This window comes from Dermacentor variabilis, chromosome 3 (genome assembly GCF_050947875.1).
Source record: "Dermacentor variabilis isolate Ectoservices chromosome 3, ASM5094787v1, whole genome shotgun sequence".
NCBI classification, from domain to species: domain Eukaryota; kingdom Metazoa; phylum Arthropoda; class Arachnida; order Ixodida; family Ixodidae; genus Dermacentor; species Dermacentor variabilis.
This window is the reverse complement of record NC_134570.1, coordinates 154,652,807-154,673,204: the sequence shown is the minus strand read 5'-3', so window position 1 is coordinate 154,673,204 and position 20,398 is coordinate 154,652,807. Positions and strand designations below refer to the sequence as shown.

General features: G+C 44.4%; 1 protein-coding gene across 1 annotated transcript; it reads left to right on the top strand.

Moving 5' to 3' along the window:
- The first annotated feature begins 11 nt into the window (after positions 1-11).
- LOC142574271 (uncharacterized) lies at positions 12-18,736 on the top strand. The gene is made up of 5 exons (XM_075683395.1): positions 12-91; positions 222-394; positions 2,354-2,454; positions 3,123-3,217; positions 18,489-18,736. Exons 2-5 carry the CDS (start codon positions 345-347, stop codon positions 18,630-18,632), a joined length of 390 nt encoding a protein of 129 aa, XP_075539510.1. The 5' UTR covers positions 12-91; positions 222-344; the 3' UTR covers positions 18,633-18,736.
- Positions 18,737-20,398: the final 1,662 nt, after the last annotated feature.

Below are 20,398 nucleotides of genomic sequence, written 5' to 3'. Positions count from 1 at the left end.
ACAGCTTTTCTTGTCCTTGTACTCCACTGCCGCGGGTCCGTTCGCTGGGCTCGTGCTTCTGGCCATCTCCTCGCCCTGGGTCAACGCAAAAGTAAGAGTCCGTCGCCCGCCTGCCGTGCGGGTAAGGGTTCTTTGAATGCGTGATTTTTTTTAATGACTCCTGGCTAAGAACCGACTACTGTACGGAGTGTTGTTACACTGTCGCCTCTCCGATGTTGCAGGGCGCAGCTTGGGGCACCGTGCTGGTATGCGTCCTGCAGTTGTGGCACGCCATAGGAAGGAGTCTGTCGTCGGTTGCACCACCTCGCCTCATCACTAGAACCTTGGAGCGATGCGCGCCCCTAATGAATGCTTCTTCTGAAGCCAGAAATCATACACTGTTGCCGTCTGAAAGGTGTGTGTGACGCCCGAATGGCTGCACGCAGCCGTGGTGACCGGCTGTACTGCAAAGTTTCGGTTGACCCTCGCGAGGAGTACTGTTCGGCTTTGATGTCGGTAAGCGACTGCTTTGGGAAGGAATTAGACTGGCAGTAATCTTCAGAACTATATTGCTGTGTTAGTGTACAATCGGCATTTTCTCTCCCGCAGTGTTTCAGTTGCTCAGTTGGAGAGAATGAAGCGGTAGCAGTAGCTGACACTCGCTGTCGCCTACCCAACTCGCGGTAATCAAATATATACGTTGCCGATGCAGAACGCAGCACACGTACCAGCTCATTGCTCTAATGATATTTAACTACATGTTTTAATGTGCGCTCAATGCACATGTGCTCTCTTCGGTGGTTCGTGTTGGAACAGGTAATTGTTCAAAATAAAAATCGGCAGCCAACCATAATTTTCGAATTTCCATGCACGAGCGTGTCTAGATTCATATGTCAATTGCTCGTTAACTAACACAAACAACCGATCATCTTGAGAAAAGTTCATATGACGCACAGTATTCTACACCATACAACCTATGTCAGTAATTAAACAGCGTGAAGGTAAAGCTTGAACAAAATAAAAAATGAAAAAATCAACGCATTGTGCTTTCGTCCTTTCCTTTCTTCCTTTTTTGCCCAGCTCTACTTTCGCATTGTTATTATAATTATGTCCCACAAAGTAGTCCAAACCACCACGTCGCATGTATCATTTGCTCAGAAATCGAGCAAGATCGAGCTAAACTCGAAGAATAATTATACACAAAGTTCATTCTAGAACAGTCGTATCTTATGTGGAGAAAAATGTTGTGTGCATTCATTAGCCTGATGTTGAATCTCGCACTACCATCGTTGTAAGGGACACGAAATAGCCAGGAGTGCCTACAGTATCCTGTCCAATGTGCCAGCCCTATATATATACGGCTAGTTTTTAGACGTCATTTCATACTGTTTTTGACAAATCTGAATATTCACAGCCCTCTTTTTCCGGAAAATTACAATAGGGCAGAAGCGTTCGTGTGGTTACAAGAAAACCTGACAAATGCATGTAATAGGCATCCTTCACGAGTACTGCACCAAAGGGGCAAGGTGTCGAATAAATCAACTGGAACACCACACCGCCATTTAAGCTGTTTACTTCCTGCACACGGCACACACCGAAAGTATTTGTTGAAGCTACTGCTCCAAGCTTTAAATGGAAGCTTGATAGTCGGTTTGCATGATTGTTTTCCTCATCAGTGTCCTGCTACTGATCGTACGGAAACACAATGGTGATTTCATGAGAAAAACTAATACTGTAATAACTCTTGAGGCCATTCACTGTGTGACTACACCTAATGACAAAATTGCCCAGTTGCGAAAGCTCGCTTCGATGGTCGTCGCGTCTCCACAGGAGCACGTGCGCGCCTTCGATGCACGCGAAGTATGTTGTTGTTAATTAACTAAAACCTGAACTACACCGCACATAGAAAACGCAGTTCGTGAGCAAACTTCAAGTGTAGCGTAAGGCGAACTTCTCTTCGGGTACGCTACAAAGTCGCGTCCAGCAATGTATTGCGGCGTATAATATTTATCCTGAGCAGTGATGAATTTCACCATTTCTTGTTACAGCCACTCTATTTTGCAGCCTACCATTCTGTTGAATTCAAGGGACAATTTGAACCACGTGTTTGCTCAAAAGTTGGATAGTGTAGTCACAATGGCAAAAAAATCACTCTTCCTTCTGCGCTTCCTATTTGTTAGCAAAAGTATAGCATGACGTGAACCTGTAAATATAACGTATGCATGGTCATATACCGTCATTAAGAGTCATGAGGCAAATATCCAATGAATTGGCGCCTGTGAGACCACTCTTTGAGCCCATGTTTTGACTTTGGGGTTAAGGAAGTGCTGGCTTATTCAATGAAGCGTTCGACTTATTTGATCTAATTCTGCAGGGCACCTGTGTTCTGGCTGTACCAAGCCTCGTTCTATTGGATGTCCTTCTCTGGGTTGCTGCTTACACTTCTTCTCGGAACTGTCCTCAGCCTTGTGACAGGTGAGCACCTCGTAAATTGGATCAGGTTCTTCACCATAAAGATTCGCAACTCATTAAAAAAATTACGAAAATGGGCTCGTGGCACTGACACTACGCTCATACGCATACAAGCACGCGCTCATATCACGCCAAATGTTCGTAGTTTTCTGTAGTGTTCAGTATTTTCATCACTTAGTTTTCCGCGTTAACCGCGAGGGCCCTCAAAGAAAATGCGCCCAAGAACGCTCATATCACATCACGCTAAGCAAAGTACTTTCTGCACAAGCATTTCACCATGTGATGACGAGGAAGCGTTAAAAAAAGAATGCACGCTTCTTACAACATATCAAAGAATAAGTTACTGTAGTAGGAAGTATACAAGCATAGTATAGAATTGCCAGACGCGAGGTAGGTAGAAGTAGAGGTGGCTGGAGAAGACCTTCGTATTGCAGTATAGGCAAAATAGTCTGATGGTGTTACGATGTATATCAGCACTGCTCTTCTCAATTCCTCGACAATAGTGATCTCCCATTACGGGCCATGTACCTGTTTATTACAGATGAGCGGATTCAAGTTCATGGTTTTATTCGTGCTCAGAAACTGGGCACTTTCCATTACCCATAGATTGTGCGATCTTCTAAACTGTCTGACTGAAAAAGAGCTTTATTTTACCACGTTACATTTAACAGGTGGTGAAAGAACTGCTAAGAGCAATGTGCCACTCACAAGCCCTATATTCCTGAAGTTATGGGCACGTTTCAAGTTTTTTCGCCATATGCTGATGGTAAGTAAAGAGGAGGCCACAATTCTTACTTCTTTTCATACATATTTGCAAATTCAGTATCTATAGAGAAACATAGCGACGCATAGTTAGAATCCCGTACAACTCTCACACCTTGAAGAAGTGGCTAGATTGTAGCAATATCTAGCAATATATTGTTAAATTGAAGCAATATATTTTACAGCAAATCTGTTAGCGTCTGGTTGGTAGAGATTTTTCGCGGCGCGTACTCAAGCAATAAAATACCTTCAGTGATTTAAAAAAAACTATAGCGATTGAAGCGGAAAGTGGACACATTCTTTGGTATCATGCATACAACATAGAGCGCAGCATTCGTTTCAATAAATTTCAAGCATAAAACAAGAATCAAAACCACATCTTTGACGATAAGCCGCTCCTGATAACAATGCTAAGCAAGTATATGTTTCCTTGTACGTTTCCCGGTAAATATTACTGTTGCGCAAGCTCCAGCGGCGACGGCACCTTGTGGTGTGGTGAGAAACGTCACTAGCTTCCCATATATAAAAGAACCAGCCTGGCAACTTATTTCATTGTTGTTGCACCGTTGCTATGTGTAGGCAATGCATAGTCCGGATTCCCGAGGAGCGACGTGAATACGAGGAGTGACAGAGGGAAAACAAACGGCAATACGATCAGCGGCGACGCGCTGCCAAAATTACCATTACTCCCATTACTCTCAATTACCATTAACACCTTTACACTCAAACAATAAAGCATAGCGCGCCCCTCCTCACCAGCTGTAGTGGTGGTTTTCAACATCTTCGCTGGACAACCACTTTTGCAGGGCCGGGATGGCGAGACAATTTCTTTGTTTTTATTTCGCATGTGATCTCACCAGCCAAAGCACGTAGTAGTGATAGTATCAGGAGATATAATACATTGAAGTTCATCATGTTGTTACCGTATGCTGCTTAATTTTCCGCTTCCGAGCAAGATATCACTCGATGTGACGCTAAAGAAAAAAATATTCATCTTTTAGCATAAGTTGCTGTAGTTATTTCAGAGTAAATGAAATGTTAGGAAATATGGGAGTTTTATCAAGTTTCTGTGCGTGCTTAGCAAACGGGAAAAAATCCAGAAAGTTATAAGAGTCATGAGGAAGACCACACGAGTAAACAAGAGCGCAACTGCACAATTATTGCAAGCCACACGGCAAGACCACGTGGGCAGCGGCTTGTTATAACCCAAACACGTCCAAAGGATTGACAAAGGCTGTGAAGTGCTACAATTCTTCCTGGAGTGGAACTTGTTTGCAAAACATGCAGATGCTTATGTATGCAGGAAAGCAAAAACACCCACGTGTTTCATCGATAATATCAATTTTTATCATTTGGTATGGAAATAAATCGATCTGGCGGTTCCCAATCCTGTATTCAGTACACATTCGATACGTTCTGCCCTGTTTCGGGACTTTAGTAATCGGCGACACGAATGAAGACATAGAAGGCCCAATATTCTCACCACCGAGCACGCTTTGCAATTCTTGCTTTAGCCACTTCTCTTTTTTTTATAGGACAAGCCCAATAATTTTTTGCGCACAACAGTAGGTCGCTGAGCTTACAATGCACTTTCGTAAATTTGGACGCCGGTGGATACTGCTCCCTACATAAATTATGGGTAACGTGTTGACACAGGTTCACTTGCTGTTACCAGATTCATTGGGCCTTCAGTATCTCCAGTTACTGTGTCAACACAGCGTTCCCGTTCTACCGGTTCGCGTCACGATGTAGTTATTCTCATTGAATACATGTCAGGTCGAAGCAGAAGAAAATCAAATGAGCTATCCTGTACCATCAGCGCCCTGACATCCGTCTTGCTACTTATTGTGTCCCACGTGCACTAGGGGCCACGTAGGTCGTGTCGTATTCAATAACTTACATCATCGCTCTCCACATTATTAATCTTGCCGGCAGAGGTTGCATCTAGTGGAATTAGTTCAGACTTCCCGATGCTTCCCGAGACTTCGGTTAGCCTTCCATGGTTGGTCATTTGTGCATAAAGCAAACCAGCTGCAGACTATCCAAAATGAATAATTTCTGTTGGCTTTGTCGGTATAGGTTAAACACCACTGTTGTGTCTTGTCGCACTGTGGTAGCGTGTCGGTTGAGATGTCCCTTAAAGAATGCCACAGTCGCGCCACTGGTGCATGTTTCATTGGGCAAACATGGCGCTGTGAACTCTTTGTCATGCAATGAATTATTAGTGCTACTAAGCAATACTGCGAAAACTCAGAGTCAGCGATTTGATATAGTGGCGGCGCATTTCCAAATAACGATCGACAGTTTTTCCTTTTTGGTGCTTGTGAATGATGTCCTTGTCACAAAATTCAACATCATTCTAATGATGAGCAAAACGTGAACAAGGTGAATGCAGGAGCCAACGTTTCGACAAGTGCACTTGTCTTCTTCAAGGCGACATATGCTTTCCTCGCCACAGTATATGTAGGTGGGGTTCTTCTAAAGGGGAGCGGGTGTGAGGCGGGAGCGCGTGGAAACGAGGGAAAGTGTGTTAGCGTGTCGAATTAGTAAAGGAACGCTGTGTACAAGGTCAAAGCCAGGACCCCTTCTCCCCTCACCCCAGTTTGTCAACCCACGCGCGTTAGCCGGCGCGTCAAGGGCGTCTGCAACGCCAGCTGACAAAAAAAAAAAGAAGAAAAAGAGGGGAAGAAAAAGGAAAAGGGGGAGGGGATACGCCAAGAAATCAAACTAAGTGTTATTGCCTATAGCTTGAGGTTTAGCATAGCGAATACATTCTAAAGCTCCCTTTGAAACGTTTATGCCTATTGGTTGTAATGTCTTGAACTTATGGATAAGGTATGATTCTCTGTATTTTTTTTCTCGTTCAGAACGGAAATTTGACTGTAAGATGTAGAGTTTAAGTTCATCAAAGTTATGACCTGGTTGGTTGAAATGCTCGGCGACGGCTTTGGGAAGCTTTTTAGCTGTGTCCGCGCGATGTCCGTTTAATCTGACGTTCATTGATTGTCCTGTTTCACCGATATATTGTTTCTTACAGAAGGAACATTCAAGCATATAAATCACATCCGAACTTGTGCAAGTGAAGCTAGATTTGACTTCATTTGTATAATTATTTGCGGTGCTTTTAATTTTAATGTCACTTTGAAGGTGCCTGCAGGTTTTGCACCTAGGGCGACAACATGCTTTTATTACAGGGGAATGCTGCTGGCAGACTTTTGCGTGCACTAACATGGCTTTAAAGTTCTTGTTTCGGCGATAGGTAACCGTGGGTACATCCGGGAACGCTTTTCGCAGACGGTCGTTACTTGATAATATTGGGTGGTATTTTCTTAGGATGTTGTTTATGTTTGGGAGTGCATTAGAATATTTTGTTATAAAGGCCGGCGGTCTGTCAGATTCTACTGTGGGCTGTCTCTTCGCCAATTCCGACTGTCTCTCCAATCTTGACGCGGTATCATAAGTTCTATCGAGAGCAACTTGGGGATAGTTCTTTTCTGCTAGCGTTGATCTAAGGTCATTTAGGTGGTGGATATAATCATGGTCTTCGCTGCAGATTCTTCTTATACGTTTCGCCGGGTGATGACTGTTGTAGCATAAATATTGCTGGCTATCTGTAGGCTTCCGGTAAAGTGTCGTTCTAAGTTTTCCGTTTTCTATGTAGACCGTCGTGTCCAGGAAGTTGACCTGACTAGGAGAGTGGTGAGCAGTAAATTTAATACTCGGGTGAAAGCGATTGAAATGGCTAATTAAGTTGGTTAAGGCGCTTGTGCCGTGTTCCCACATTATAAATATGTCGTCAATGTAACGAAGATAGGTGTGGGGTTTTAAAGTGTAGGATTTCAGCAGGTCGGCTTCAAGCTGCCCATGAAAATTTTCGCATACGTGGGAGCGAATGGCGTCCTTATGCTAGTGCCGAAAATTTGCAGGTAGTGTATAGAATCGAATTCGAAATAGTTGAGCGTGAGAACTAACCTAAGGAGCGATAAGTAAACTTCAGGAGCGTGCGCTTGGGGATTCATTCCGAGGGATCTAGAAACGGCTTCAATTCCTTCACTCATGGGAATGTTGGTGTAAAAGGCAGAAACATCCAAAGCGACTAGAATAGCGCGGTCGGAAAAGATTTGGTTGGCGTTGATGCCATCGATAATTCGAAGGAAGTGCGGCGTGTCTTGAACGAAAGATGGCAGGGTGGTGGGTATGTTTGACAGGTGGTGATTTAAGAAGTTAGATAGTGACTCAGTAGGTGTGTTGTTATTAGACACAATAGGCCGACCTGGGATTTCCGCTGTAAATATTTCTTCGACCGGAACTTTATGTATTTTAGGAAGAAGATAAAAGCGGCCTGCTGTTTTGTTTTTGGGCATCATGAAGCGATATTCAGATTGCGTGATTAGTTCCCTGGACCGGAGCTCCGCTATTGTGCTTAACACAATATCGCTGTAATCTGAGGTTGGGTTAGAGTCAAGTTTTCTGTAATGGGTGTTCATGGATGTTCATGGATGTAATGGGTGTTCAAATCCTTTCCGACCGCGCTATTCTAGTCACTTTGGATGTTTCTGCCCTTTACACCAACATTCCCATGAGTGAAGGAATTGAAGCCGTTTTCGCTCCCACGTATGCGAACATTTTCATGGGACAGCTTGAAGCAGACCTGCTGAAATCCTACCCTTTAAAACCCCACACCTATCTTCGTTACATTGACGACATATTTATAACATGGGAACACGGCACAAGCGCCTTAACCAACTTAATTAGCCATTTCAATCGCTTTCACTCGAGTATTAAATTTACTGCTCACCACTCTCCTAGTCAGGTCAACTTCCTGGACACGACGGTCTACATAGAAAACGGAAAACTGAGAACGACACTTTACCGGAAGCCTACAGATCGCCAGCAATATTCAGACTACAACAGTCATCACCCGCGACATTGCAAGCAAGGAATTTTTGTCGGAAAAGCGAAACGTATAAGAAGAATCTGCAGCGAAGACCATGATTATATCCACCACCTAAATAACCTTAGATCAACGCTAGCAGAAAGGAACTATCCCCAAGTTGCTCTCGATAGAGCTTATGATACCGCGTCAAGATTGGAGAGACAGTCGGAATTGGCGAAGAGACAGCCCACATTAGAATCTGACAGACCGCCGACCTTTATAACAAAATATTCTAATGCACTCCCAAACATAAACAACATCCTAAGAAAATACCACCCAATATTATCAAGTAACGAGCGTCTGCGAAAAGCGTTCCCGGATGTACCCACGGTTACCTATCGCCGAAACAAGAACTTTAAAGACATGTTAGTGCACGCAAAAGTCAGCCAGCAGCATTCCCCCTTAATAAAAGCATGTTTTCGCCCTAGGTGCAAAACCTGCAGGCACCTTCAAAGTGACATTATAATTAAAAGCACCGCAAATAATTATACAAATGAAGTCAAATCTAGCTTCACTTGCACAAGTTCAGATGTGATTTATATGCTTGAATGTTCCTTCTGTAAGAAACAATATATCGGTGAAACAGGACAATCAATGAACGTCAGATTAAACGGACATCGCGCGGACACAGCTAAAAAGCTTCCCAAAGCCGTCGCCGAGCATTTCAACCAACCAGGTCATAACTTTGATGAACTTAAACTCTACATCTTACAGTCAAATTTCCGTTCTGAACGAGAAAGAAAATACAGAGAATCATACCTTATCCATAAGTTCAAGACATTGCAACCAATAGGCATAAACGTTTCAAAGGGAGCTTTAGAATATATTCGCTATGCTAAACCTCAAGCTATAGGCAATAACACTTAGTTTGATTTCTTGGCGTATCCCCCCCTTTTCCTTTTTCTTCCCCTCTTTTTCTTCTTTTTTTTTGTCAGCTGGCGTGTCAGACGACCTTGACGCACCGGCTAACGCGCGTGGGTAGACAAACTGGGGTGAGGGGAGAAGGGGTCCTGGCTTTGACCTTGTACGCAGCGTTCCTTTACTAATTCGACACGCTAACACACTTTCCCTCGTTTCCACGCGCTCCCGCCTCACACCCGCTCCCCTTTAGAAGAACCCCACCTATATATACTGTGGCGAGGAAAGCATATGTCGCCTTGAAGAAGACAAGTGCACTTGTCGAAACGTTGGCTCCTGCATTCACCTTGTTCACGTTTTGCTCATCGTCTTGAATTGCCATCTCCTGCATTCCCCGTCTTTTCTCCTGTACATCATTCTAATGAAATATACGGAGAAAACCATTCTCAAATTCAACCCATGGTTCAGATATGGTCTTTGGCATGCGCAGATCATACAACTTCCTTCCATTTCACGTACTAATACGGCGTATACTGTTGGTGCCGTTGCACTCATCGGCCCGGTTATTCTGGGAGCATGCATATTCGAAAAAAACTCAAGCCACACCGATGGCCTTAATTTTCTACTGTCGAAAGAGTCGGGTACGACGACATCCCTCGCTGCACGCATTGAAGTGTTGAGTACCGACGTTAAAATTGTATTCAGCTGTTGATTTCGTTGCACTTCCTGCCTGTGCACGAAAGAGATATTTAATGTCAAGGTTCATTCTTTTTTCCTTACTTATCACTGCTTCGTGGCCCTTTCGTCCATGAACCCACTTCTTGAACTCGGCCGTCTGCATGTCAACTCTCTCTGAAACCTCTTTAACCCGTTTCTTCAAGGATGATGTTAGGCATAGTAGCAAGGAACGCCAAGGAGTCCGGTGTGCTGCCCATTTGTGGAAGGTCAACGGTGACATTTGTGCTTTCCTGACTTTTCTTGAGGAGTGCATGGCTGTCTTCTTTTTGGCCAATTGTAAACAGCACCTACGTTTTCCAAAAATGTGCAGCTACGACAAAATGTAACGTTCTTTTATGCCCCATATTGAGCTACAAGATTTGATTATGCCTGTCCTATGTATTCCAACCCATTTTTATTCTTCTCTAAATTTCGTGCTCATGATCAGGGCCCCCTGTAATCTAGAGAAACATACTCCTGTACAGTCTCTAGAGGCTGACTGGTGATCCAGAATTCCTTGTAACCCTTGCCAGGCTATAGAACGTTGTCCTTGTCTTCTGCACATTAATCTTCAAAACTGCGGTTACACTTTCTCTGTTTATGTGCTCGATCATTTGTTGTAATTCGTCCGCAGTGTTGCTGAACAGGACAAAATCACCCGCAAACCCAAGGTTGCTGAGAAATTTGTCACTTATCCTCACTCCTAAGCCTTCCCAGTCTCATAACTTGAATACTTCTAAGCATGCAGTGAATATCATGGGATACATTATGTCTCCTTGCCTTCCCCCTTTCTTGATAGGGGTGTGGTTCAGAGAGCTAACGAGGATAGCCGATGTTCTAGTTGCCATTAACAGAAAAGAAATGGAGGTGGGCAGGCCATGCAATACAAAAAGGTAGATAACCGCTGGACCATTAGCGTTGCAGAATGGGTGCCAAAGAAACAGAGCGCAGTCGCGAATGGTAGAATACAAGTTTGGGTGATGGAATTGGGAAATTTCCAGGCGCAAGTTGGAATCACCTTGCGCAAGACAGAGGTTATTGGAGGTCGCAGAGGTCTTTGTCCTGCAGTGGCCAATAAAACATTGACTGCTTCTGCTGACGATGAAAATGATTGAGTTATACAGTGGACTGCGTATACGCAATGCTATGTCAAACGGGAATGCCGGATCATCGGTACGAGGCTACCAACTCTGGTTGGCCACCAATAGGAACAATGCTAACAAACTTGGTTTAAGCACAACGCTTCTTTTTGTTAACACCAGGTAAACAGAACTGGAACCATAGCTCCACGTGCCCCATCGGGTGTCATACTTCATAAGAAAGAAAGGTAGGTCAAGTGTGTAAGCGTTTATGCCAAATAGTCAGGGAAATTCACTTCGTCAGCCAGTTGCGCTTCCGTGGAATTACGGGTTGCTCTGCGGCGTTTACGCTGCTTTGTTATCGTTTTTCTTTGGGGATCGTGAAAATGCATGCACCTTGTTCGAAAGGTGCTGTGATATTCCAAGCACAGTGGAAAAGGCTTTATTTGCACCGCAGTGAAATTAAACCACCTTTGAAAGAAAATAATTTTTCGCGAATTTTCTGCCCTTTGCGTCAGCAAAAGTTCTCATTTTCATTTCTAAACAATCACCGGTACGGTCACAAAAGCACTTTTATGTAGCACGTATTGAGCAACAGAAACCTCTATCGGGAGTTTTACAGCGAAGCTGCATGTAGCTACCCTCCGGCGGTGGTCGATGTCCGTTCGTCTACGCGTCGCGTCGACACTAACAAATTTTCGTCTCCAGTTTCTAACGAATGCTTTGTAGCACTCGACCTAATGTAGGTATCTTGGAAAAAGTTAAACTGACATTGGCCTCTAAAAGCACTCTATCATTACGACGAGTATCATTTACTTGCCTTAATTATTTCAAAGTTAAGTTGTAAACGTTACAGAATTCCCGTCTGCTGTCAACACATGGCCGTCAACCAAGGTTGTATGGTTACAAGAAACATATGCAACTCTTGGTTCGTGAAAACTGTCTTGAAAAAAGTTAAAGTAGAATTAGCTAGTAAGACTACTCTAACATTATGCTGGGTTTCATCTACTTCTCTTAATTACGTAGTTCACACTGAAGTTGTAAATTTTGTGGAATGCCCGTCTGCGATGCGGCAAGGCTTGCCCACGTCACTACTTCATCATCAAAAAAGAAAGGAATAAATCACTCCACAGTGAAAAGATGTATTAGCGCAGTAACGTTAATGGCCCTGTATCGCAGCGTCCGATTTACAGCGGCAACCGTCGTTTCGGCAAGAACATTCGAACAATGCAAACCAAACCACGCAGAGCCGGCGTGAAGCACAGAGAAGCTACTGAAGTAATTGAATTTCTCAAAGTAAAATTCTTCAGAAAAATTGTAAAGTGCGACTTACACACAACCTAGAGACATAATAGCATCGGATTATAGCTTGAATATACGAGAAAACAATTCTGCTAGCGGGAAACTCAAACAAACCCCTTTTCCAAGCGTTTTTGCCAACCGCAGACCGGCCACGGCATCGCCATTTGCGCGCACTGGCGTGCGCAAATCTCGGAGGTCACAGCGCGGGGCGCCCAGCTTCTTGCAACATCTCAATATGGCGCTTGATTTTGCCGCATCGTGGATGCGATGGCAAAATTTAGCGTTAAGAATCAGGTGTTATGATATTCAGCGATGACAGTGAAAAGACAGTGTCAATACAGGGCCAGCAAATACCGCGCGTAAAAAAATATAAATAACTTTGTTTACGAATAAACGAAGGCAATAGATATAGGTAAACACAGGAAAAAGCAATAACAGCAAAGGGTAAGAGAAATGCGGCCATAATGAACAGAGAACACTATGGTGATACAATAGGCACGAGGTACTCCGGGGTATGTGGAAAGGTGTGATGGTACCAGGACTTACTTTTGGAAATTCGGTTGTTTGCTTGAAATCGGGCATACAATGAGAACTCGGTGGCGACCATACGTCAGTTGGACGTCTTGCATTGAGCCCTCACGGGAAGACTACAAATGAGGTTGTGCAGGATGATATGTGCTGAACAAGTTTTGAAGTGAGAGAAGCTCACGGTGAAAGTCATTATGAAGAGCGGCTAAGCAATATGGAAGAAAGTAAATGGGCTGGCAGAGTGTTCAGGCATTTGTACAGGAAATGCATCGATTCACAGTGGAAATTGAACTATTAAGCTTACCAGCAAGGTAATGCGGCCTATATTGTGAGCAATATGGCAATAAAGAACGTCACGTGGAAATTCACACAGCCTGAAATAATCTCATGGGTGGCGGCAATGGAAAAGAAACCTGCTTTGAGTAACAACGTAAGAGGAAAAAAAACGAAATCAGGAAAGAAAGTGATGATAACTCAAAGGGAAGCTTATTACTCTTCGAAGTGACATCAGGACGCCTTAGAACGCGCACTTATAAAGCCAGATATAAGAAGGAACAAAAAGCGTGTGCTTGCTGCGGTAAACCCAGATAAACGATGGAGCATGTTTTATTAGAATGTCAAGGTATCTGCCCAGCGGTCGATTTAGGAATCACTGACATCTTTGAAGACCTTGGGTTCAGCGAAAGTAGGGGGAAGTATACATGGCCGCAGTGCAGATCAATAAGATGCGGTTGGATGATTGGTGGAAGAAAAGTAAGAAAACGACAAACAACGGAGGCGCGCAAGAATAAAGTTCACAATAAGGGCTCACGCAGTTTTGTTATGGGAATTCATCGTAGCTTTTTCTCTCCTTTTTTCCTTTCCTTTTTTTCATTTTTAACATAGGTGGGACATTAGGCAATATAATAACAATAGCTTAGTGGCGCAATCCACCGCCCTGTTACAAAGGGGACGCTCATAGCATCCATCCATTCATCCATCCGTTGCATTATAAGGATAGTTGAGGTGTTTGACAAAAATACAAATTAGGATTTTCACTAATTTAGTGTATATTTCTAAGATTTCAGTTCAGGTGACAAACATGAGCCAGTGTTGTTTTCATAGGCAGTCCAAATATTTTTTTTTATTGCTATGGTGACTCCGTCTTGCCGTTGCATTGGTATGCCTATTTTGCCACGAAGCTTCTACTTGTCTTGTGGCTAGGGATCCACGCACTTCTATGATTTAATTTTGAACGCAAATAAACGTATACTTGGAAATAAATTCTGCTCGCTCCCTATTTGTAGTGAGACCCCTTGTTTTGGAGAGAGCTTGTGGGCACTAGCGTAAAGCAATGACCTGCGTACTGGCGGCGCCGGACACTCCCCGGCGCTGGTCGAGCTTGCCGCACCCGTAGATGGCCGGGGCTCCTGTGCTTCAGGTCTCTATGAAGGCGAACGCGTTTCGGCATGGTCAAATAGGCTCGACATCGATTCTCTTCGCACAATTTCTGGGCACGAAGTATCAAAGGCGAGAGCGCCATAACCGACCAAGCACAGAACTTCTGCAAAAAAATGTCCACACTGGTAGCCCTCATAACTTGTGTTCTTAAATGGTTTACGTCTGATAGCTATTCCTTGTAGGAATGAGTGAGCTCTTAAACACGAGCGCTGCCGCTCGGATCGACAAGCGTACTACCGAGCTGTGCCTCTCTGAATGCCAAGCGAAAGACTAAATGTAGCTCCCAATTTTATCTGGCGTGGCGCTACAAGGGAGCGATCGGTGCACACGATACATGCATAATCGAGTAGTGTTTTTTTTTATGCAAAACAATACCAAACTAATCTGCGTGGGCACTACGGTGAAGAGCATATAAGCGATGACGCTAAAACGTTCGATCATTCTAGGAGGCTTGTGCAAGTGACCTCCTCTTGGGGATAGTAAAGATGTTTCAAATCGAAAAAGATACGAAGAAAAAATAACAGTCGACATCATAACGTCGTGCAGGACAGATGATTATTTTACGTTGTATACTAACAATGAGCAATATTAACAAGAGTATGACAGTTAAGCAACCAGCCTCCCACAACTTTAATATTTAGTCTTAACGCACGCCATCCAATTTTGTACTGAACGCAGGAAAGCTTCGCTAACGCATGGGCTACTCTGCGTGTGAATAAAAATAACATTTTTATCACTTCTGGGACCACTCATGTCAAAATTCTCAGGCTTGCAATCACGCAGGCTCTTTTGCATTCAGCACAGTATGAGTAATTCGCGGATCAAATAATTGCGCCGGACCCTCGGCGATAAAAACGACCTAACTGTAATTTTTAGGACGTCATAACAGATTTTAGATTTAAAGCCAGGTAATGAATTAGAAAAATTTTAAACAGTTTGTGAGGCCTGCCCGTCCGCTACGCGCTAATTTTTTAGATGTACGGTTTCGACCTGCCGCAAGAGACTTGCTGAGAACGACTCCTACACTGCTTATGATCTTCACGATTTTAAATGGAACGGTCGGTGGAGCGCCCGGCCTTTGTGCAGCAAACTAGCAGAAAACAAGCGCAAGTGCACGACCAATATCATTTCATCGTCGTCACGTGGTCTTTGTCCCCCCTGTCCTCATGTTATTCTAGTTCCGGTGCCGTCGTCTTCGCGCCGTCATGGGCGTAGTCGCGCTGTGGTCGTGTCACGACGATTTGCAAATTGATGTCTATTACCCAGAAGGATATCATTTCGAAATATTCAAATAGACATACGCATGTTACACATCTGAGATTTAATTCGCTCTTGCTGAGTTTCTGAGTCAATATTTATTGCTTCACTCAGTCAGTCAAGAACTTTATTGAGGTCTTGAGGGGTCTAAGCCGTTGGAGATCGCACGCGGGGAGCTCCTTAGGCCGAAACCGTAGGCGATGCCCAAGTCGGGACGGGAACGTGGTGACGTTCCGCCAGTTCTTGGGCCCTCTGGACGGCCTTGAGTTGGAGTTTGAGGTCCGGGCTTTTGAGGGCTTCTTCCCATTCGGGCTCACTGGAGAGAGGGCCCTCTGGTAACGCGGTACATTGCCAAAGCATGTGCGAGAGTGAGCAATAGGGTTCTGGGCAGTCTGGGCAATTTGCCGGGATTTCAGAATTGTAGTAGCTTAATAGGCCTCGTGACGGATACGAGTCCGTTTGCAGCATTCGAAACGTGGCTGCCTGCGCGCGCTCGAGTTTGGCGTACGGGAGCGGGTATTTCATTCTGCATTTTCGATAGTGTGAGGTGATTTCTTGCTAAGTGAGAAGCGGGTCATTAAACTGAATGTCCAGCCCCTCGGAGGCCGGGGGACCGTCGCGACGGGCAAGTTCTCGCGCACGGTCATGGGCCGTTTCTTTGAGGTTGGGTTTTTGCGGGTGGATGTCTTTCCCCATGTGAGCGGGGAACCAAGAGAGGCATCGTTTGCGCTCTTTTGAGCTTGCTAGTAGTATATGCGCTACCTCTTTCGATACGTTGCCGCTTTCGTAAGCCCGAATTGCAGCACGCGAATCCATGAGGACATGGGTAAATGTGGGGTCTGCCATGGCGATGGCTACGGCTATCTGTTCGGCTTTAGCGCTGGTGGTCGATTTAACTGATGCCGATGACCGTAACGTTCCGTTGCCGTCCACAACTGCTATCGCGAAAGTTGATGTATTGCCGTACTGGGCCGCGTCCACAAATGCGGTGGCTTCACGATCCGGGTCGGTGCGGTCGAGAATCGCGCGGGCGCGGGCCCGGCGCCTACCCAGGTTGTATAATGGGTGGACGTTTCTGGGAAACGGTGAGACTCTGTAGTTGTCTCTAATTTCACTGGGTAGGGTAACAGCGTGCTCGAGATAGGGAGATGGGGAGTCAATAGCTTCGCTTAGAATTAGTCTACCGGCTTTGGACGAGGATAGGCGGAGTCTTTGCGCCATAGTCTGAGCCTCGATCACTTCGTCGATGTTGTTGTTCATGCCTAGCTGATCAACCTTTGCTGTACTTGCTCTTTGTGGAATGCCCAAGACCTGTTTGATGCTCTTGCGCATGAGTGTGTTTAGTTTCGCCTTTTCTGTTTTCGTCCAATTGTGGGCAGAGGCGACGTAGTTAATATGGCTCATAAGGAACGCGTGGTATACGCGCAGAAGGTTATCTTCGCAGAGACCCTTCCTGCGCCCTGAGACTTTGTGAATGAGTCTGATCATGTTTTCGGTTTTGGCGGTTAAGTGTTTGATCGTGTGTCCGTGGCATCCGGTGGCTTCGATTAGGAGCCCAAGAATGCGTATGTGGTCGACTCGCGGAATCTGTTGTCCGTCTCTTGTATGTAGTGCGAACGGAAGTTCGTCTAGAGGAGTTAGGTATCGGACTCCTTGGCAAGACTTGCGATATAGTAAGAGTTCCGATTTCTTGGAGGATAGTTTCATTCCTGTGTCTAGTAGGTACTCCTCCGTGGCATCTAGGGCAGACTGTAATGCCTGCGCCATGTCTGCCAGGGAGCCTCCCGGGCTCCAGATGGTGATGTCATCTGCATATAGAGCGCAATTTACGTTCGGGATGTCTCGTAGTTTGTCTGCGAGTCCCTTCATCACTATGTTAAATAGTAATGGAGAGATGACTGAGCCTTGCGGTGTTCCGACGGTACCCAGCGTGTAGCAGTCCGACTTAAGTTGTGAGACTCGCAGTTGGGCTTCTCTGTCTTTTAGGAAGGAGCGCACGTACTCCTGGAATCTCTGGCCGAGGCCAAGGCCTGCCACAGACTCCAATATGAAGCGGTGCGAGACGGTGTCGAATGCTTTCGTGAGATCGAGGGCGAGGATGCCTCGAACGTCTCTTGTTTTAACGTCAAAGACCTGTTTTTTTAGGAGCAACATGACATCTTGCTTGGAAAGGTGGCGTCGAAACCCTACCATGTTGTGTGGGAGGAGTTCGTTTTCCTCAATGTAGCGTGACACTCGGTTTTGAATGACGAGCTCGGCTACTTTACCCACGCATGAAGTAAGAGAGATGAGGCGTAAATTGTCGAGGTTAAGTGGCTTGCCGGGTTTTGGGATAAGGACCACCGTGGCTGTGCGCCATTGCGTTGGTACCTGTCCTGTTTCCCACACGTGGTTGATGTCTTTAATGAGTAGTGTAATAGCCTGGTCGTCTAAGTTACGTAACATTCGGTTGGTTACCCCGTCGGGTCCTGAGGCCGACCTGCTGTTTAGGTTGTGTAGCGCCTCTCGGACTTCTGCTTCCGTGAAGGCAGCGTCTAGTTCGGAAGTGGTTTCGTACTCTATGCTCGGGTAATCGTTGGGGTGAGCGTCGCCTAGCGGAAGGTAACGTTTGGCGATTTCTGCCAGGAAGGACTCTTCTGTTCCCCCTTTCTCTTTATGTGAGTGTAAAAGTCGGTCTAGCGCGTGGCTTTGATTATCCTTTGTTTGGCTGTCGTCTAACATGCGTTTCAGGAAGTTCCACTTACCTCCGGTCCGCATGCAGCCGTCGACCGCCGAACATAGTTCCTGCCATTGGAGTCTTGTGAGCTCCGTACAGTATTGTTCGATGTCTCGGTTGAGTATCGCGATGCGTTTGCGCAGGCGATGCGTTTGCTTCATATTATTTTTTTTAATTTACCCAGGTTTCCGCAAATCCAGCATAAAAATTTGCTGCTGAAGTGATGACGTTGCTTTAACAAACGCTGTATTGTAATTCCCTCTTCTCAACACAACAGAAATTATATAAGGTCACTCAGTAGAAGCAGTACAGAACAATTGTTCATCTGTCACGCTTCTAGAAGGGAGCTTTTCAGAGTTAAAAATTTCTTTTGAGTGGTTGGTCAGTAATTTAGAAACCCTGTCACAAAAATCTATTCTGACGTCATTGCCTTTCTCTGCAGCTTGATGACGACAAGGTGGAGAACGGAGCACACGCGTTGCGACAGCGGGAGGGACAAGAAGACATCACCGAGGTTTCGCCTATGTGCGAAGGACAAGAACTGTCGCATAGCTTCACATCAGAAAGAACTTTGTACGCCACTTAATCGAAACAAGCACTCATACGCTAAAATGCGTGAGTCAACCACTACTGACGCTTAAGGGGACCGTGTATCATTCAGTGAAATGTATCAAGTGATCACTCGAAAGAATCATTGCTTTTCTTTTTTTCTTGACGCGTAAAGAACAAACGTTGGGGTAGTTTGTATATTAGTAGCAACATATGTACACTGGCGAGCTCAGTTTCTATTATTGCTTATGTCTGCAAAATTGTCAGAAAGACGGCTGCGTTGTGGTGACTATATCTGAAGTGAGAACCTTGCGAAAAACAGAAATGCAAGAAATAAATAGTCATGAACAATATAAACATCCTGATAAATAAAGAGACATCCTAAACAACACAGCGAAATCTAGATGAAGCGCTGATATATAGGAAAAAGAGCGAAAGAAACCCTTTACTCAAAGTATACAATTTTATCGAGGAGTGCAATCACGCATAAATGGTATTCTGTGTACAGAAAGCGAGAAGGTTAACTGCAGATTGTAGATGCAGTAAAAAAGAAGAGGAGGAAGAGAAAGAAGACCAATCTTTAGCCAACCTACATTTCATGTTACAGAAAAAGAACTAAATATTTCGTCATCAGGTAGCTGGTAATTATCGTTCTTATCAGAATTAAAGCGGGAAGTAAAAAAAGAACAGGGATGGAGCAACGAAGGGGCTCCCCCTGTAATTGAATATATGACTTTCGTGTTTTCATGCTCCATTGTAATTGCCTTTCTGTACCAGCGTAATTTTTTTCATGTAACTTTTTCGACAATGAAGATGTGACAAAAATGAGAACCTTTAATCTCACACACAAATTTAGTAAAACGTAAGTAAAGCCCTTGAAACTAAATGTTTCAAATTTAATTATAAATTTTTGCGAATTCTCTACTAATTACCACGTATCACTTGTCCCCCCGTGGTCGACACCACTGATGGCATGTCTCCGAAGCAACCATCCGAATTGTGGAGTAGCCATTTCAACTTTCGGCGCAAGTCCTGGCGCAGCAATCAATCAATCAATCAATCAATCAATCAATCAATCAATCAATCAATCAGCCAATCAATCAATCAATCAATCAATCAATTTTATTATTACATAAAAATAATATACAGATAGAAGTATACAGAAGGAGGTCCTATAGTTAAAACTGAATTGGGACCTCCTGTTCATGGTTAACATAAAAGTTCGTTTAGCAAGCAACAACAGCTCAATTGGTACAATTCCAGTAATAATAAATAATGACATACAAATCTAAGTAGATGAAGTAATTAATCGACAATATAACGGCAGTAGGCAATATTTCTAAGCTAGATTAATTTAAATTAAATTATGGGGTTTTACGTGCCAAAACCACTTTCTGATTATGAGGCACGCCGTAGTGGAGGGCTCCGGAATTTTCTACCACCTGGAGTTCTTTAACGTGCACCTAAATCTAAGTACACCGGTGTTTTCGCATTTCGCCCCCATCGAAATGCGGCCGCCGTGGCCGGGATTCGATCCCGCGACCTCGTGCACAGCAGCCCAACACCATAGCCACTGAGCAACCACGGCGGGTGATACTAGATAAAACGAAAGTAAAAGAGGGAGAAAGAGAAAAAAATTAAAGAAAAAGAAATTAATCACTTGTTGGAGTACATAACAATGGCAGGTCTAAAACCAAAATCGGATTATACAAAGCATAGTGTCACTTATATATCACATAACACAAAATTTTTCAGTTCATCATAAAATCGATGGGGTTTCAGGAGCTTTATTATAAATGTTAA

Coding starts and splice junctions, on each gene's coding strand:
- LOC142574271 (XM_075683395.1), top strand. CDS start 345: ATGAATGCTTCTTCTGAAGCCAGAAATCATACACTGTTGCCGTCTGAA. Junction 2,455..3,122: donor TGTCCTCAGCCTTGTGACAG/GTGAGCACCTCG, acceptor TACATTTAACAG/GTGGTGAAAGAACTGCTAAG. Junction 3,218..18,488: donor TTTTTCGCCATATGCTGATG/GTAAGTAAAGAG, acceptor CTTTCTCTGCAG/CTTGATGACGACAAGGTGGA.